Source organism: Podarcis raffonei, chromosome 14 (genome assembly GCF_027172205.1).
Source record: "Podarcis raffonei isolate rPodRaf1 chromosome 14, rPodRaf1.pri, whole genome shotgun sequence".
NCBI classification, from domain to species: domain Eukaryota; kingdom Metazoa; phylum Chordata; class Lepidosauria; order Squamata; family Lacertidae; genus Podarcis; species Podarcis raffonei.
Genome location: NC_070615.1, coordinates 28,157,000 through 28,172,592, shown reverse-complemented (window position 1 = coordinate 28,172,592; position 15,593 = coordinate 28,157,000). Strand labels below are relative to the sequence as shown.

At 51.3% G+C, this 15,593-nt stretch overlaps 1 protein-coding gene across 3 annotated transcripts in view; it reads left to right on the top strand.

Moving 5' to 3' along the window:
• MAP1A (microtubule associated protein 1A) overlaps positions 1 to 15,593 on the top strand; it is a 35,855-nt gene that overhangs the window by 15,905 nt on the left and 4,357 nt on the right. For all 3 annotated transcript variants that reach the window (XM_053363996.1, XM_053363998.1, XM_053363999.1), the window contains 3 exons: positions 4,479 to 4,561; positions 5,131 to 5,271; positions 5,785 to 14,113. In XM_053363996.1, coding sequence (XP_053219971.1) covers positions 4,479 to 4,561; positions 5,131 to 5,271; positions 5,785 to 14,113 — 8,553 coding nt within the window. The remainder of the gene's footprint in view (positions 1 to 4,478; positions 4,562 to 5,130; positions 5,272 to 5,784; positions 14,114 to 15,593) is intronic.

Below are 15,593 nucleotides of genomic sequence, written 5' to 3'. Positions count from 1 at the left end.
ATTTCTGCACCTTTTCCAGCTCTACAATAGCCTTTTTGAGGTATAGAAACCAGAACGGTACACAATATTCCAAGTGTGGTTGCACCAAATCATTACAATATAGGGAGATTCCCCCCCCCCCACTTTCTTAAAGATCCCTCAAAAGGAATTCACCATATGCAATTGGCACACTGATCTCACCTGAGCAAAGCTGCTCCTGGACATTGCCAGAACTTGGACATCTGTGTCCAAGGCTGGATCCAGGAGCATTCCAAGCTGCAAACCTGAGCTTTCAAGGGGGATGCAGCTTCAGCCAAGGCAGACTGAATCCCCTTTCCCTGAGCTGCCATTCTGTGACTAGGAAAACATCTGTCTTGTTGGGATTAAGCATCATTTTGTTAGCCCTTTTCTGATCCAATGCTAACTGCAAATGCTAATGTAGGAGTGGGGGGGGGAGAATGGATTTAGATGGGGAGGAAATATAGATTTGGGTGTCATCCACATATCAGTAGCATCAAATCCCCAAAACTTGCATGACTTCTCTGAGCAGTTTATTAATGAACAAGTTAAAAAAATCTAGTCCAGATGCAGCCTCTCCTTTAGGATGAGAATTGTTCAAATGCAAGGAGATGAGTCAGATGAGACAGCAGGAGTTGAGTGGCTCCATCTACAAAAACATTACCTGAAGGGTCACTAGGTCACCCACCTTGCGTCTGCGCTCCCTCCTCTGCGTGGGTGCCACCCACCTGCCTTGCAAAGCTGGCATCACTGCTCCCTCCACAGTCAGAGATTCCTAGGCATTTGGGGGTGGGTGTCTCTTGTTTTTCTAGTTCTCTTTGACCCATCAGCTACTGACAGGTCATCCTACAGGTAGGTACAGTTGCTGTGAAGTGCTGCAAAGGCAGGCCACCACCAGCAGATTCATAAAGGGAATGGACATCTTCCTGGAAAAAGAGTAGGGACTCATCAGTTGAGCCCCACAGGTTTCTGGGCAGTACCAAGAGGCGAATGGACAATGGCAAAACTGCCCCCCTCCAGGGCCAAACTCTCTTTTTTTACATGGTTGGCCACAGAGTCAAATCCCAGCAGCCATCAGAATGGTATGCAGGAATCCAGAACAGATGATGGCTTTGTGCTTTGTCTAGCCCTGCTGGAGCCATTGGCCTGGCACACATTGTCAGCCACAAGGAGAGGAGTTCCTGCCCACTTGCAGGGCCAAGGGTTCTCTCGTTGCCCAGCTTCTAGTCTGCCCCCTCTCCAAAGGGCAAGAGTGGAACCCTCCCCCATTTGCATGGGTGTTTGAAGGCAGAAGTAGAGGTGGGGCTGGGGTTTTCTTGCAATAAATTTAACTATGGGCAGGGAGGATGCAAAGAACTCCCAGCCACAGTATGCATGGCTTAGTCCAGAGCTCTAGCGCCATCTAACGTCTTGATCTGGTGCACCGTGTCTCAAGGGCCAGGCAGGGTATTGAGGAGATGTCAGATTTCCAGTTCCCTTAGATTTCTTTAGATCAGTTGATCAAACTCTTCCAAGGGACCCCTGTGTAGAGCATGTTATAGTAGATGAATAGACTGCTGTAATATGGAGACTTCACATGAAACAGAATGCATGTGGAGGAGAGCATAAAAAAGCATAGAAGAAGCCTGGGCTTTCCCTGACCCATAGGTTTGGACCCTGTTTTATGGGTATGAACCCCTTAAATTTCTGCTTGATTTAGGTGTTTAGTCTGTCTTATTGGCTGTATTTTAGATTTTATGTTGTATATAACGTACACTATTTAGAGATTTTTTGAAATATTAAGTAGTTTAGAATTACTTTTTAAAAAATATAAATAAATAAGTCACCACTACTACATACCAGATGCCTTTAGCTCTGATTTGCTTCTGGGCTCAATTTAAAATGCTAATCTGGACCTTTCCATCCCTAAATGGTTTGAATGTTGGTTTTATTTGATGGACCACCTGCTTCCATATGAAGCTGCCTGGGCCCCAGAAGCCTTCCTTGCAGGCTCGTGGCCGGATACAGCAGGCTAACAGGCATTAGAGATGAGGCCTTTTTAGGAGTGGCTCCGGATCTTTGGAATTCTTGCTCAAAAGAAGTCTGCATGGCCACATCTTTGTTCATTTTAAAATGAGACTTTAAAACTTACTTGTTTCAGATTGCATTCTGTTAGAAGTGTGGTGAGGCGGGTTTTACCCTGCTGCTGTTTTTAGTTTTTGTAACTGGATTCTTTCATTTATATTTTTAAAAACTGTTTTATGGTTTAAAGATCTTTTGCAAGCTGCCTGGAAGAGCTTTGGCCTGAAAGGTGTTGCAGGAGAGCTTTACATAGACAGCCTTGAAACCAGGTTGTGAGGCATTTACAGCTTCTTCTGCCCACTGGGGCATTGGAGAACCTAGTTTGGTCCACATCTGTAAGCAGGCCACCTCTTTTGCATTTGTCAGATGGGATGCTTGGCCTGCAAGAGGAGAGTACAAGAGGAAAAGAGAGATGGGCTGCAAGCTGCAGATACCAGGAGATGGTGGAAGCAGCCAGGAGTTCTGCAGGGGCCTCTGGAATCTGCTGGGGAGGGGAGATGGGGGGGGGAAGGCCAGCAAACGAGAGGCTGCCATCTCCTGGACACCTGTCCTTGACCCAGTGGCTTCTCCACGCCCCTGCCTGGCCTGCCTCCTTCCCCTGCCCACTTCTTGCAATATCAACTGCGAGCAGAGGAAATCCTCTGATGCAAGCAGAATACTAAGCAGCCAAGCTTTGTTTTCCTGGGAGAGATTACTGACATGAATTGCTGCAGCAGCAGCCAGCAGCTGGGCAGGCCCACAGAGGGTTGGAGGCAGGCAGGGTGCTCTCTGGTGGCCAGCTTTGTCCTTTAAGGCTTAGTCTGAAGCTGGTGCAGCAGGCACAGAGGCCAAGGCCAACCAGAAACGCTCCCTGCTGGGCTTCAGTGGGAGAGGACCAGTAGCAGTGTGGTGAGCATCCTCCTCTGCGGTGCCTGCAACCCATGAAATGCTGCAGGTTCAGTGGCAAGACACCCACACCCCTCCCACCACTTTCTGGGTCCCTTGGGATTGGGAACAGAAGAAAGTTAAGTGGGGGTGGGGGGAACCGTTGCTCAGCAAATGTATATTGACAAGAGGTTTTGCATCCTCTCGGCAAGGCAAGTGAGGGGGCATTCCCAAGAGACCTTGAAAGGAAAGAGGAAGGGGATGCAGCAGAGGGAGAGAGGGAGATGGTTTCCTAAGCAGAGGCCTTTGGGGAGAAGTGGTCCTCAGCTTTAGCCTGGCTCAACCTCCTTGTTTAGTGGCTCGGAGGAACGTTTGTTTGTATATCCATTCACTTCTTGCTGAGTTCCTGGGTTGCTAGTCACACCGTGCTGGGCAAAGCAGCCTCATGCTTCCAATGAGCATGACTCATTTTTTCCAGAGCTTGACCCTAGAGAATGAAAGGTGTGCTTGATTTTTGTCATAAAAACACCCTCCCTCCTTTAAAGCATTTCCAGAACACCCTTCCTCCTTTCAAAATCCTCTGTCCATCTTCATCTATAGAGAAATACGGAGAGCTGGAAGGGCCAGGGAGGGGAGGGGAGTTGAGCAGCTCATGGCTTCAGCTCAGTCCTTGGAGCCCAGAGCAGCTGCTGTATGATGGATGCCAAGCAGGAACAGCTGCTGTAGTGCAAAATCCTGGGCGTGCGCGCGCACGCACGCACACACACACACACACTGTGTGTCTGTCTTTATTTTTTTTAATGGATGCATTTTAAATTGGCCGTAGAGCTCAACCCATGGAGTGTTTTACATCTCAGCAGCAGGAGCCCAGGCTTCCAGGGAATGTACCGGGTTGGGCAGCTCATCTCTTTTGCAAGGATTACTGCAGGCTCATGAGGAACCCTTGCCCCCCCCCCCACACACACACTGCTCATTTCCCAAACTCACAACTGCCTGCACAATTCTGAGAAGCGGGGAGGGGCTGCCTGAAGCTAGAGCATTTGCAAGATCCATGCTATGGGCATGTTTATGTCTTGCTCATTGAACATCCAAACACATCTGCATATCCAGCAGTGCTGGAAGAAGCTTCCTCATCAGCACACATCTCAAATTTGCAGGACTCCAGAGCAGCCTTTCAGCCCTAAAGCAAATCACTTTCCGTCCCACTGAAAGCTGAAGTCAGCCCCCCCCAAATGGTTAGCATAAACTGTGCAGAGCTATACTGCCTGTGCCAAAATGTATTGGTCTAGTTTGGTTTTCATTTGTTGTTTGAAGCCACTCACCAAGGAATCTTCCTGCAGCTTCCCTGGGGTGGGAGTTCAAAAGTAGCTGGTCTGGGCTACTGTACTGGAGGTCACTTCCCCCAGGAAGAGGGCAGGGAAAGCTGAAGCCAGCTTGGAAACTTCCAGCTTCTCCTGGATAGCCACAATGGCCTGGTTCTGAAGGCAGTTGTTTTGCCCTTGGGCACTGACTATGAGCACTTGTTTTGAACATAGCCTTTTCTACTGTCTCCCTAGGTCAGAGGACCCTCCACCACCAGAGCGAGGACCTGGACACAGTCATCCTAGTAAACCCTGATGAACAAAGCACTGTGTCAGAGGTAAAGCTCTGGGGTTCCTGCCTACCTGGGGTCAATGTAACCAATGGAATTACACCTCTAAGAGTTGCTACAGTGGCATGGTGCAAAAGTTGCCCGCTTCTTGACTTTGGGGGCAAACCAGCTGCAAATCCCTTGTGAAACCATCCTCCTGCCCCGTCAGGATAAATATTTATGAAGGGGAGTAGATAAAGGCCTTAAAACAAAGACCCTCCTGCAAAGCCCTGTGCTCAGGACTGCACCCAGTTCCCTCCCCCACTTCTAGGGACCTGGCTGCCTTCCTGCTTTTCCTCTCTGCCTGCAGCTAAATTTGACTGCACAGATTATCCTGACCAGGTGTGGGGAGTATTTGGGTTCCCTGCCACCCCTCCTGTGACCTTGCCTGGGGCAGGGCTGGGATATTATGGGGCTGTGTCTAGAGCCCAGACTCAAGCATGTTTAGGCAAGATGCAAAGAGGACTGCCTTTCCAAGCTCATTCATCAGACATGGCCGTTTGCATTATCCGAGTGAGGGCAGCATTTCTGCAAGTCCAAAACTCAGGAGCTGAAACTGTCTCTCCTGCTGCAAACAGGTTCGTTCCTTGATATGTGACCCTTCTGCCTACAAGCTGCTGGTGCTCTGTGGACAGAGCACAGACCAAGAAGGAGATTTGATCCTGCAGGCTGGGACCTTCACCTACCAGAAATTTGCTGAGATCCTTGCAGATCCAGAGGTAAATTGGGTGGGTGGGGAATCTGGGATTTGTATGTGTAGGAATCTGGCTGAGATAGGTGGCTTTGGAGGCCATCCTCAGGCTGTTGACTTGGGGTACTGAGTTTGGGACCACCTTAAATGAGGATTGCTGCTACTACTGTTGTACACATTACAAATCTTCCCAGGCATTCAGGATGTGTTACCAGAACTTTATTCACCATGCATTCCAACTCCTGGCTTATTGTAGGCTTGGGAAACACTCAATTTCCTGCAGAGGCGCCTTTCAGATTATTAGTCTCCAACACACACACATACACAGAGTAACATATTTCCAGGATACTATTATTGATACATCTGGTGGACACCTCTGGCCACCCAGGAACAATAGTTTGTTACATAGGTTGACTGGTAGGTTTCCAGTTCGAGTTAAAAGTTGAGCTTGCATGGATTTGACTAAAAAAGACATTTTGGGGTTTTTTGTCAAGGACCTTTTGGGGTGCTTCTGACTATTGCCTGCTTCTGACTCTTGTAGGTTGCCCAGCTTCTCAGCAACACAGATCCAGCTTCCAAGGCCTCCCTGACTGTGTCGTGCTTAGGAGAGGGAGATTGGAGCAACCTAGGACACCCCCGATTCCAAGACCTTCTCAGTCTGAGACTGAACCCTGACCCAATTCTGCCAGAGATGGATGGGGTCTCTGAGTTTGCCGAGTATGTCTCTGAGACAGTGGATGTCCCATCTCCCTTTGACCTCTTGGAACCCCCAACCTCAGGAGGCTTCCTCAAGCTGTCCAAGCCCTGCTGCTACATCTTCCCTGGAGGGAGGGGGGATTCAGCGCTCTTTGCCGTCAATGGGTTCAACATCCTGGTGGATGGTGGTTCAGAGAGGAAGTCCTGTTTCTGGAAGCTGGTGCGGCACCTGGACAGAATTGACTCTGTTCTCCTGACCCACATTGGGGCCGATAACCTTCCTGGCATCAATGGTCTCTTGCAGAGGAAGATCGCTGAGCAGGACGAGGAGCAGTCTCAGGGCTCCACCAACTACAGTGACTGGATGAAGAATCTCATCTCCCCTGAGCTTGGGGTGGTATTCTTCAACGTCCCTGAGAAGCTCAAAATGCCCGAGTCTTCCATGAAGGCCAAGAGAAGCATTGAGGAAGCTAGCCTGACCCTGCAGTACCTCAACAGGCTGGGCGTGAAGCCAGAGCCCCTTTACAGGGTGGTCAGCAACACAGTTGAGCCCATCACCTTGTTCCACAAAATGGGTGTTGGGAAACTGGACATGTATGTCTTGAACCCAGTCAAGGAGAGCAAGGAGATGCAGTTCCTCATGCAGAAGTGGGCTGGGAACAGCAAGGCCAAGACGGGCATCATTCTGGCCAATGGGAAGGAAGGGGAGATCTCTGTACCCTACCTGACCTCCATCACCGCCTTGGTTGTGTGGCTCCCAGCAAGTCCAACGGAAAAAATAGTGCGAGTTTTGTTCCCTGGGAATGCACCACAAAACAAGATTTTGGAAGGGCTTGAGAAACTCAGGCACTTGGATTTCCTGAAGTATCCTGTTGCTACGCAGAAGGAAATTGCCTCTGGCCTTCCCACCCTGGCACTCAAGCAGACCAAGATCAAGCAGAGGACAGACAGCAAGGAGAGCCTCAAGTCTTCTAAGCCGGCAGCTGCCAAGGCAGGTGGTGAGGAGGGAGCAAAGGAGGTGAAGTCCGAGGTCCTCAAAGAGGCCAAGACAGAGAAGAAGGCCAAGGAGCCACTGGAAAAGCCCCCCAAGGCAGAGAAAGTAAGAATGGACTCCAGCGATGCCCTCAAAGCAGAGAAAAGGAAACACAACAAAGACAAAATGGGCAAGAAGCACCTCAAGGAGAAAGTGTCTAAGCTGGAGGAGAAAAGGGACAAGGAGAAGAAAGAGATCAAGAAAGAGAGGAAGGAGATTAAGAAAGACGATGGGAAGAAAGAGGAAAGGAAGGAGTCAAAGAAAGAAGAGAAAAAGAAGGAAGCCAAGCCAGAGCTGAAAAAGATTTCAAAGCCAGACTTGAAGTCATTCACCCCTGAAGTGAGGAAGACTTTGTACAAGGCAAAAACTCCTGGCCGGATCAAAGCGGAGAAAGCTCGCAGCAAAGCTGAGAAGGACGCTGCCCATGGAGAGCCAAAGAAGGCCTTGCCTGTGCCCAGGAAGCCACCAAGCCAGCCCCCAGAACCAGCAGGCGTGGCTGAGCACAGGCTGGTCTTGTCTTCCCCAGAGGACCTCACCAAGGACTTTGAGGAGCTGAAGACTGAAAAGCAGGCCAGGCTTCCAGAGGCACCTGGTCCTGCAGAAGGAGAGGCAGGAAAGCAGGGGCTTGGTGATGTGGCTGCTCAGGAGACAGACCTGATCCCTGAAGGAGTCAGTGGCCCAGACTCCTGGTCCCAAGGTGCAACAGAGGAGGAAACGGGCAAGGAGGGAGGAGGGGAAATGCCCAAAAGACCTGATGAGAGAGCAGCCGCCTTGGGGGAGCCCCTTGAGAGAACAGCAGAAGTCTCCGGAAAAGAAGCCGGAGAGAGAGATATAATGCAGGCTTCCGGTGACTACTCGGAAGACAAATATTCTGCTTTGGAAATGAAGTGGATGGAGACACAGGCAGAGAGGCAAATGGACAGGAGAGACAAGGGATTGGAACAGGCAGAGCTGGAAGGGACCGAACAGCCCCTTGCAGAGGCCAAAAGGGAAGAGGCAGAGAAGAGTGAGCTTTCTCTCTTCCAGCAGCCAGAAGGTCCCCTCTTTCCCTCCAGAGGGAAGGAAAAAGAGGCCAAGGAGGAAAGCAGACTGCCTGGGAAGCAAAGAATGGGCAGGGGGGAGGAGGAGGAATCTTGCCTGGGCGGTGCTCCAGCCCCACTTGGAGAACACATCTCCTACATCCAGGATGAGACCATCCCTGGCTACTCAGAGACAGAGCAGACCATCTCCGATGAAGAGATCCATGATGAGCAGGAGGAGAGGCTGCCCCAGCTCAAGACAGATATTAGCTCCTCTGACATTGCGGTGCCAGACCAGACCGGCTCCTTTGAAGCTATCCACGGGATCCAGGTCATGGCAGCTGCTGGCCAAGACCCTGCAGTCCTTGCCTACCCCACCAACATTGTGGCTGCCCCCTTGGCTGAAGAGGAGCATGTTTCTTCAGCAACATCCATCACAGAGTGTGACAAGCTCTCCTCTTTCGCCACCTCTGTTGCAGAGGACCAGTCTGTTGCCTCGATAACAGCACCGCAGACAGAGGATACTGGCAAAAGCTCCTTGCTGCTGGATACAGTGAACAGCATCCCTTCCTCTAGAACAGAGGCTACCCAAGGTCTGGACTATGTTCCCTCCGCTGGCACCATTTCTCCCACATCTTCACTAGAGGAGGACAAAGGCTTCAAGTCTCCACCTCCAGAAGACTTCCGTTTACAAGCAGAAGGTGAGAGAAGGCTTGAGGCCTGCAAAAAGGGCCTGCAGCAGCAACAGGAACCAGAACAGGAGGAGGAGGAAGAGGAGGAGGAAGAAGAAGATGAGACACCAAATATTGAGAAGCCTTGGAGAGCGCAGGGTCGTTATGATGCACCTTTGTTTTCTCAGCAAGGGCCCCTGGGAGATGATTTAACAGGAGTGCCAGTGGAAGGATCCCAAGAGGCCATGCTGATACTCGACGGAGAAGCCCAGTTGCTGCAGGTAGTTGCAGGCTCTGGTGAGGCTGAAGAGCGGTGCATGAGCCCTGATGACAGCACAGTCAAGATGGCATCTCCCACCCAGTCGGGCCCCACCAGCGCTGGGCACACACCTTTCCACCAGTCCCCTGTAGAGGAGAAATCAGACACTGTGGAGGCTGAGCTGTTTGACAAGTCTTCTGAGGCCCCTGTGAAATGGGATGAAGAAAAAAGTCCCAGCAAAGCCACTGAGATCTCCAGGGCTTTTGAAGGAGAGGTCGCTGCTACTGAGGGGCTCTTTTCTGGGGGGAAAGAGGCATCAACTCTCCTTCAGGACAAGCCTGTCCCAGAAAGTGTGACTGTATCAGAATCTGCACCTGTCCAGAGTGAGGATCGGAGACTGCTTCTTGAGAAAGAGGAGCTGGCCATCAGCTTCTACCACAAGCAAGAGACCCTGGACATTTCTGACCTTTATCCTCTCACCAAAGACACACTTCTAGAGCCCAAAGAGGGCTCTCCATTGAAGGGAGCAGACACTACCGAGGAAGCCTCCCAGGAAAGCATGAAGTGCCCTGCCCATGAGGTGCTCTTCTCTGCAGCTGAAATTCCTCCTCCAGAAGGGTGGGAGGAACTTTCTGATAGAGCTTTTGGTGAGAGTTCTTCACAAGTGCCCACAAAACCGCTTTCACCAGAGGAAGCAAAGGTGTTCCCATTTATTGAAGACACTCCTGGGAAAGCAAAATATTCAGATGATTTTGCCATGGAAAAATTGCCAGAAGATGGGAATGCCCTACATTTCACAGAGCGCAGCTTAGACCAAGAGGGACCCCCCGCAGTTGCTATCAAATACACTTCCCCAGAAGGCAGCGACATTTCTGTGAGCCTTAGTGAAGAAACCTCTTTGCACTTGTTCACAGGAGAGAGTTCTCAACCTGATGCTCAGTCTCTGTCTACAAAAGAGGTCCCTGCTCAGAAGTCCTCACCAGACGTGTTCACAGAACAATTCTCTCCTGAAATGAGCTACCAGGCTTACACAGAGCAGAGCCCTTTTGGAAGCAAAACATCTGAAGCTTTGGCCAAAGACAATTCATTTAGTTCCCTTTCATTCCATGGGAAGGATCCATTCCAAGACAGTCATGCCACCCTCATGATGTCTTCTGCAGACACTATTATGGAAGATGCCAGAGCCGTATCCTTAGCTGAAAAAGAGCCCATCAAAGAACCATCTCCAAGACCTTCCCCCAAAGAAAGTCCAGGTTCAAAGTCTTCAAGCTTCACAGAACCAAGCCCAGTTCTAGAGAAGGAGCCCTCGCAAGTCTCCTCTGAGGAGACGGGGCCTTGTCGGTTGCTGGAAGAGGAGCAGGATACTGAAGAGGAGGAGGAGGAAGAAGAAGAGGAATCTCCAGAAATGGAAGATATTTATCTGAAAGACACAAACTCTGAGAAGAAAGTGTGGTTTCCAGAGGAGATGAAGGAAGTACCATGCAAAGAGCAAAAGCCAAAGTATGGGAAAGAAAGAGGGGAATGTACCTTCTTGGATGAGGAAATAGAAAAACATGAAACAAAGGCTCCTCCTCCTCCCATGACTGAAGAGGGAGTGATTTCTCACTCTGTGGCAGAGTCTGAAGATGACATTTCTGGACTGGCCATGAAAGACATTTGGGACTCAGGATACAGGCACTTCCACGAAAACGTTGCCACTTTGAAGCAAGAGACACCTCCTGAGAATCGCTTTCCCCATGTGAGTGACAAGGTTGTGGCCCAGCAGATGCCAGAAACATCATCTGACCAAACACAGGCATTTTCACAAGCAGCTGCTGAACACAGTGCCCTGGACACAAAGGAATCCAAGATGCCTGGCTCCAAAAGCCACCCATCTCCTGGGCTAGAAAGTGTGTCAACATCCGGCGTGGAATGGACCATACTGTCCCCTCCACACCAGGTCAAGATTCCACCTACAACAGGGTGGAGGGAGGAGTCCCCACCTGAGCAAGCTGAAGAGGAAGTGGCCACAGAGCCATGGTCCAGCTCTGTGGTGGAGCCTCCTGCTTTGGAAAAGGAGAGAGAAGCATCTGCACCAGAGCAGCGAAAGTCCCCTGCAGTAGACCAAAATGTGCCCACACTCCAATCAGGAACCACAGAGAGGAGATCAGAGGGTGATGATGTCTACAAAAGCAAGTGGGATCCCAAAGAGATGCAGGACAGAGAGCAGGAGGCTGAGGTGGAATCTCACACTTGCTCAGAGGAAAGCCAAAAGGAGCAGGTTGTGAGGGCAGCTCTGCTGAGTCCAGTAGGATCCCAGGAAGACAGGGCCCCTGCAGTTGTGGAGCCAGGGAAGAGTGAGTCCTCCCACCTTGGAGGAAGTGGAGACCTCACAACCTCTTTGCAGGACACAGTCTCCATTGACCAAGCAGAGCATCACTCCTGGCTCAGCACCACAGACTCTCCCAGTCAGTCTGGGCTCTGTGAACCCAAATTTGACACTCTTGGGAAAGAGGAAGAGAGAGAAGCAACTCCTTACCCTCATGAGAAGACTTTCCATTATGCAGATATCTATGAGAATGTTGTCATGTCTAGCATTGGCCACTTTGGAAAAGATGTGGGTCTCAAGATAGGGACAACCCTTTACCCCATCTCCTCCAAGGAAGAAGAGTCTTGCCTCTACACTCCTACTGAGAAAGAGCTCTCGTCTCCAGTTTCCCCGAAGGACAAAGCAGAGCCCTCCTTTGAGTATGCTGAGGTCCATGCCCAGGGCCATCCTCAGATAGCAGAGAAGCCCAGTGTCCCACAGAGCTTGGCAGCCCAGGACCACCCACAGCCTGATGAGCGCCTTGCAGACTCTTCACCTCTTCTGCCAGGAAGTCCGGTGAGCTCCCTGCCTGCAGCCTCTCTGGGGGACAAAGGCTTTACCTCCCACACTGATGTGAAGCAGGAAGAGACAGCTCTTTACATTGAAGGTGCCCACCCTCCAGATGCAAACATCAGCCAGGAGCAAAGGTCTCCTTCTCCCAAGCACTCCCTGCCCAAGGATATGTACTATGAGCAAGCCAGAAGGGGAGAAGAGAGCGCCAGCGACTCAGAGCTGGAGAAGGGGGCCAAGGAGAAGTCTGAAAAGGAATCCAAGCACCCAGGGGAGCCCCCTTCAGCTCTGAAGCCAGCCAGTGAGAGGGAAGAGGAACCCTATGCAGACATTTCAGGATTGGAGAAGGAGGACTGTCTGTCAGCGACATGGCAAGGAGCATCCTATGGTGCATTGTTGGGAGAGGAGAGTCAGACAGAGAGAAGAGCCTTGAAGGCTGAGGATGTTGCTGCCTATGGCAGCCTTGCAGGTCCAGAAAGGCAGGAGTGGTCCTCAAGCAAGCCATGCTCCAAAAAGGAGGGGGAGGAAGAAGAAGAGGAGGAAGAAGAAGAAGAGGAGGAGGAGGAGGAGGAGGAAGAGGCCTCCATAGGGAAAGGCTTTGGTGACACTGACTCCAAAGGCTTCTGCTTTGGTTCTGCTGCTAAAGAGAAGGACCCTCCAAAGGGCCCAGCGCTGCTGACGAAAGGGCTGGATTGCTCTTCCTCGGGCTTTGAACTCTCTTCCCTGGGCATGCACCAGCCTTCCATACTGTTCCGACACGAAGCAAATTTCTCGTCCCACTTACGGGACAAATCCCTTGCTTTTGGCATCCCTGATTCTGACCCTTTTGAAAAGGGCAAGAGAGATGAATACTTGGAGGTATCCAAAAAGGTTTCTAGTGAGGACTCATCGTTCCCAGCAGGAGGAGGGAAGCTTCTCTCTGGGGCACCCCAAGAGCAGCAGCTGCACAGGGAGTCATCTAGCTCTCCTGAGGAAACCTTCTTGAGGGCCTCCATCTCAACACATCCGGCAGTCAGTGAGAGCCCCTTGTTCCCCCCCTATCGAGGAACAGCTGCTGGGCCAGATGCCCAGAGAGCACAGCAACCCACGTCCCCACAGCTTCCAGCAGGTTCTGCAAAGATGTTTTCAGGTGAAATGGGAGGAGATGCCTCTGCCAGCTTGGGCCTGCCCTCTCTGCCCACTCAGCAGTCTGAGTCCAGCTGCACAGTTAGCTGCACACAGCAGCCCCCAAGCCCTGGAGAGTGGCCAGCAGCCACTCCCCTCCCTGACATCCTGGCTGTTTCCCCCCACTGCCAGCAGGAGGCAGCTGCCACTGCCAACGGGCCCACAGAGGTGAGCCTCAGCCCCCTTGCTTTCCATGGTGGGCCACATCTCACAGGGGCAACAAGGAGTGAGGAGGACGAGGAGGAGGAAGACGAGGAGGAGAAGGAGGATGACGAGAAGGAGGACTGTGAGAGACAAAGCCGTCCCTCTTCCTTGTTGAGCTGTGAGCCAGCTTTCCCGCCCTTCTTTCCAGATGCCCAGCATGGCAGCCAAGCAGAGGATCATGGTGACGCCTCCCATGAGTTGGAGCCCTCTCTGGGAGCCACCTCAGAGTATGGGCAGAGGTTCTCGTGTGAGTATAAGCAAAGGAAGGGAGAGCTGTCCCCATCGTTCATCAATCCCAGTCCTCAGGATTCATCAGAGGAGAGTGAATGTTCCCAGGCTGAAGGTCACCCTTCTGTGAAAGGAAGGCCACACTCCATCCCTGGTGGCCATAGGCAACCCCCTGCCACAGCAGAAGAAACTCCCCCCACCTCCGCAAGCGACTCTGGCACATCCCAGTCTGACTCGGATGTCCCTCCAGAAACAGAGGAGTGCCCCTCCATCACAGCCGACGCGGCCATGGACTCCGACGAAGATGCCGATTTCCTCCCAGTGGACAAAGCTGTGGGCAGCTCCCATCACAGCAGCAGCAGCAGCACAAGAGCTGGTCATGACCCCCCACCCATCACCCTGGTGGACCCCCATCCTCACCCTCCACACCCAGATGTCTGCATGATGGACCCCGAGGTGCTGCTCAATGATCAGAACATGAGCAGGCCTGACAAAATATCCAAGAAGGATCTGAAGGAGAAAAACAAAGGGGTGAGGAAGCCTCTGGGCAAGCCCAAGTCCTCTTCCCCTGCCCGGAAGCCTGAGAAATGGTCCCCGACCCCCTTGAAGCAACAGCCACCAGACCGGCCTCCAAAGCCAGCACTGGCCAAGAGAGAGAAGCCCCTGAAGGCCCATGGAGAAGAGACGGGTCCCCCCAACCCTGGCAAGAACCTCGTCAATGGCGTCAAGACCAGCCCAGGTAAGACTGAGCAGAGGCCCTTCTTGGCGGGAATTGTGGCGTCTGTGCTCTCACCTCTGGTTGTCCAGCAATTTGTCTTCTGCCCAAAGTTGGGGAGACTTTCCCAGAACCAGGATGTGCTGCTTCTGCTCCCTGGTTTAGGGTCAAAGATTGTGGATTTAATCTTGGGCATGAATGACAAATCAGGCCAACCTTTTCCTGATGGAAAATACACTGTCTCCAGTTCTGAAACGCTGCACTCTGGTGTGGCTATTACCAAATACATTATTATGAGGGGGAATCTCTCTGGAGGGATCTCAGGCAGAGATGCAAAGGGATCACCAGCCAGGTGAGTCCTCCACTGTCAGAGGTGATAGGTTCTTGAGACCCAGTTGCTGCAAACTGCAAGCAGGGAGAGTCCTGCTGTTGTGCTCACGTTCTGCTTGGAGGCTTCTTCCCTTTGGGGCTTTTGGTTGGCCAAGGGGAGAGCAGAGTGCTGGACTGTGATGATCTTCCTCTGGCCTCACCCTGCTGCTGCTACAGGGTTATTCTTAGGCAGTAATTCAGACTGCGGAGCTCTGCCTTGGGCCCTATAATAGTCTGCCTTTCTATAAACGCATTGGACAAAGGACGGAATCTCAGAGAACCCTAGAAGGCAGGGCCAGGCTTGTTTCTGTGGAGGGGGGAGGGAGGCCCCTTCACTTGCCCCAATGAGTCGGAAGCTGATCCTTTCCTCCACCAGCAGGAGGTGCTATGCTGGAAGTGGAAGGTGGTCCTTGGGCTCCCAGTAGAACACCTCTTTGCAGAACTGGGCAAAGTGAGCTGTGATTGCATAGGGGGGACCGAAGTCATGCCCTCAGGCTGTTGTTGGGCCCCAGTCACACTGGCAAAGGTAAAGGGCGGTGAGAGCTGTCCAATGGCATCTGGGGGGCAACAATTTGGCCACTATTGCGTGATCAGCTTCTCCCAGTGAATTCCAGTTTGCTTTTCTCTTAGCTTCACCTGGCTCCTTGACTTTTCCATTCTAAAGAGAGGAGCTGAAGTGGGCCAGTTGTGGGATGTGAAGAAATGTTAAGAATGATGTTATGTGAGAGATCCCTAGTTAGGGCATTTTCATCTGGAGAAATACAAATAAATCAAGAAAAGATAATTGTGGTAGGAGTGTATGCCCCAAATAATAATAAATCTGAATTTTACAGGAAATTGGAAGAGAAGCTTTGGGAACTTGAGAATGGAAAGATAATTTTGATGGGAGACTTTAATGGAGTTATATCTATTGAAATGGATAGAACCCAGAGAGGGGGGAAATCAAACTCAGGCAGACTACCATTATTGTTTTTTCAGCTGACATATAATCTTAATTTATTTGATACTTGGAGACAGAAGCATCCCACTGAAAAGGATATTACCTATTTTTCCAAAGATAAAAAATCGGGAGGAAGAATAGATGCAATTTGGGCCTCGAAAAAAATTGACCTTGAGTCTGGTAAAAGCAGAGGTT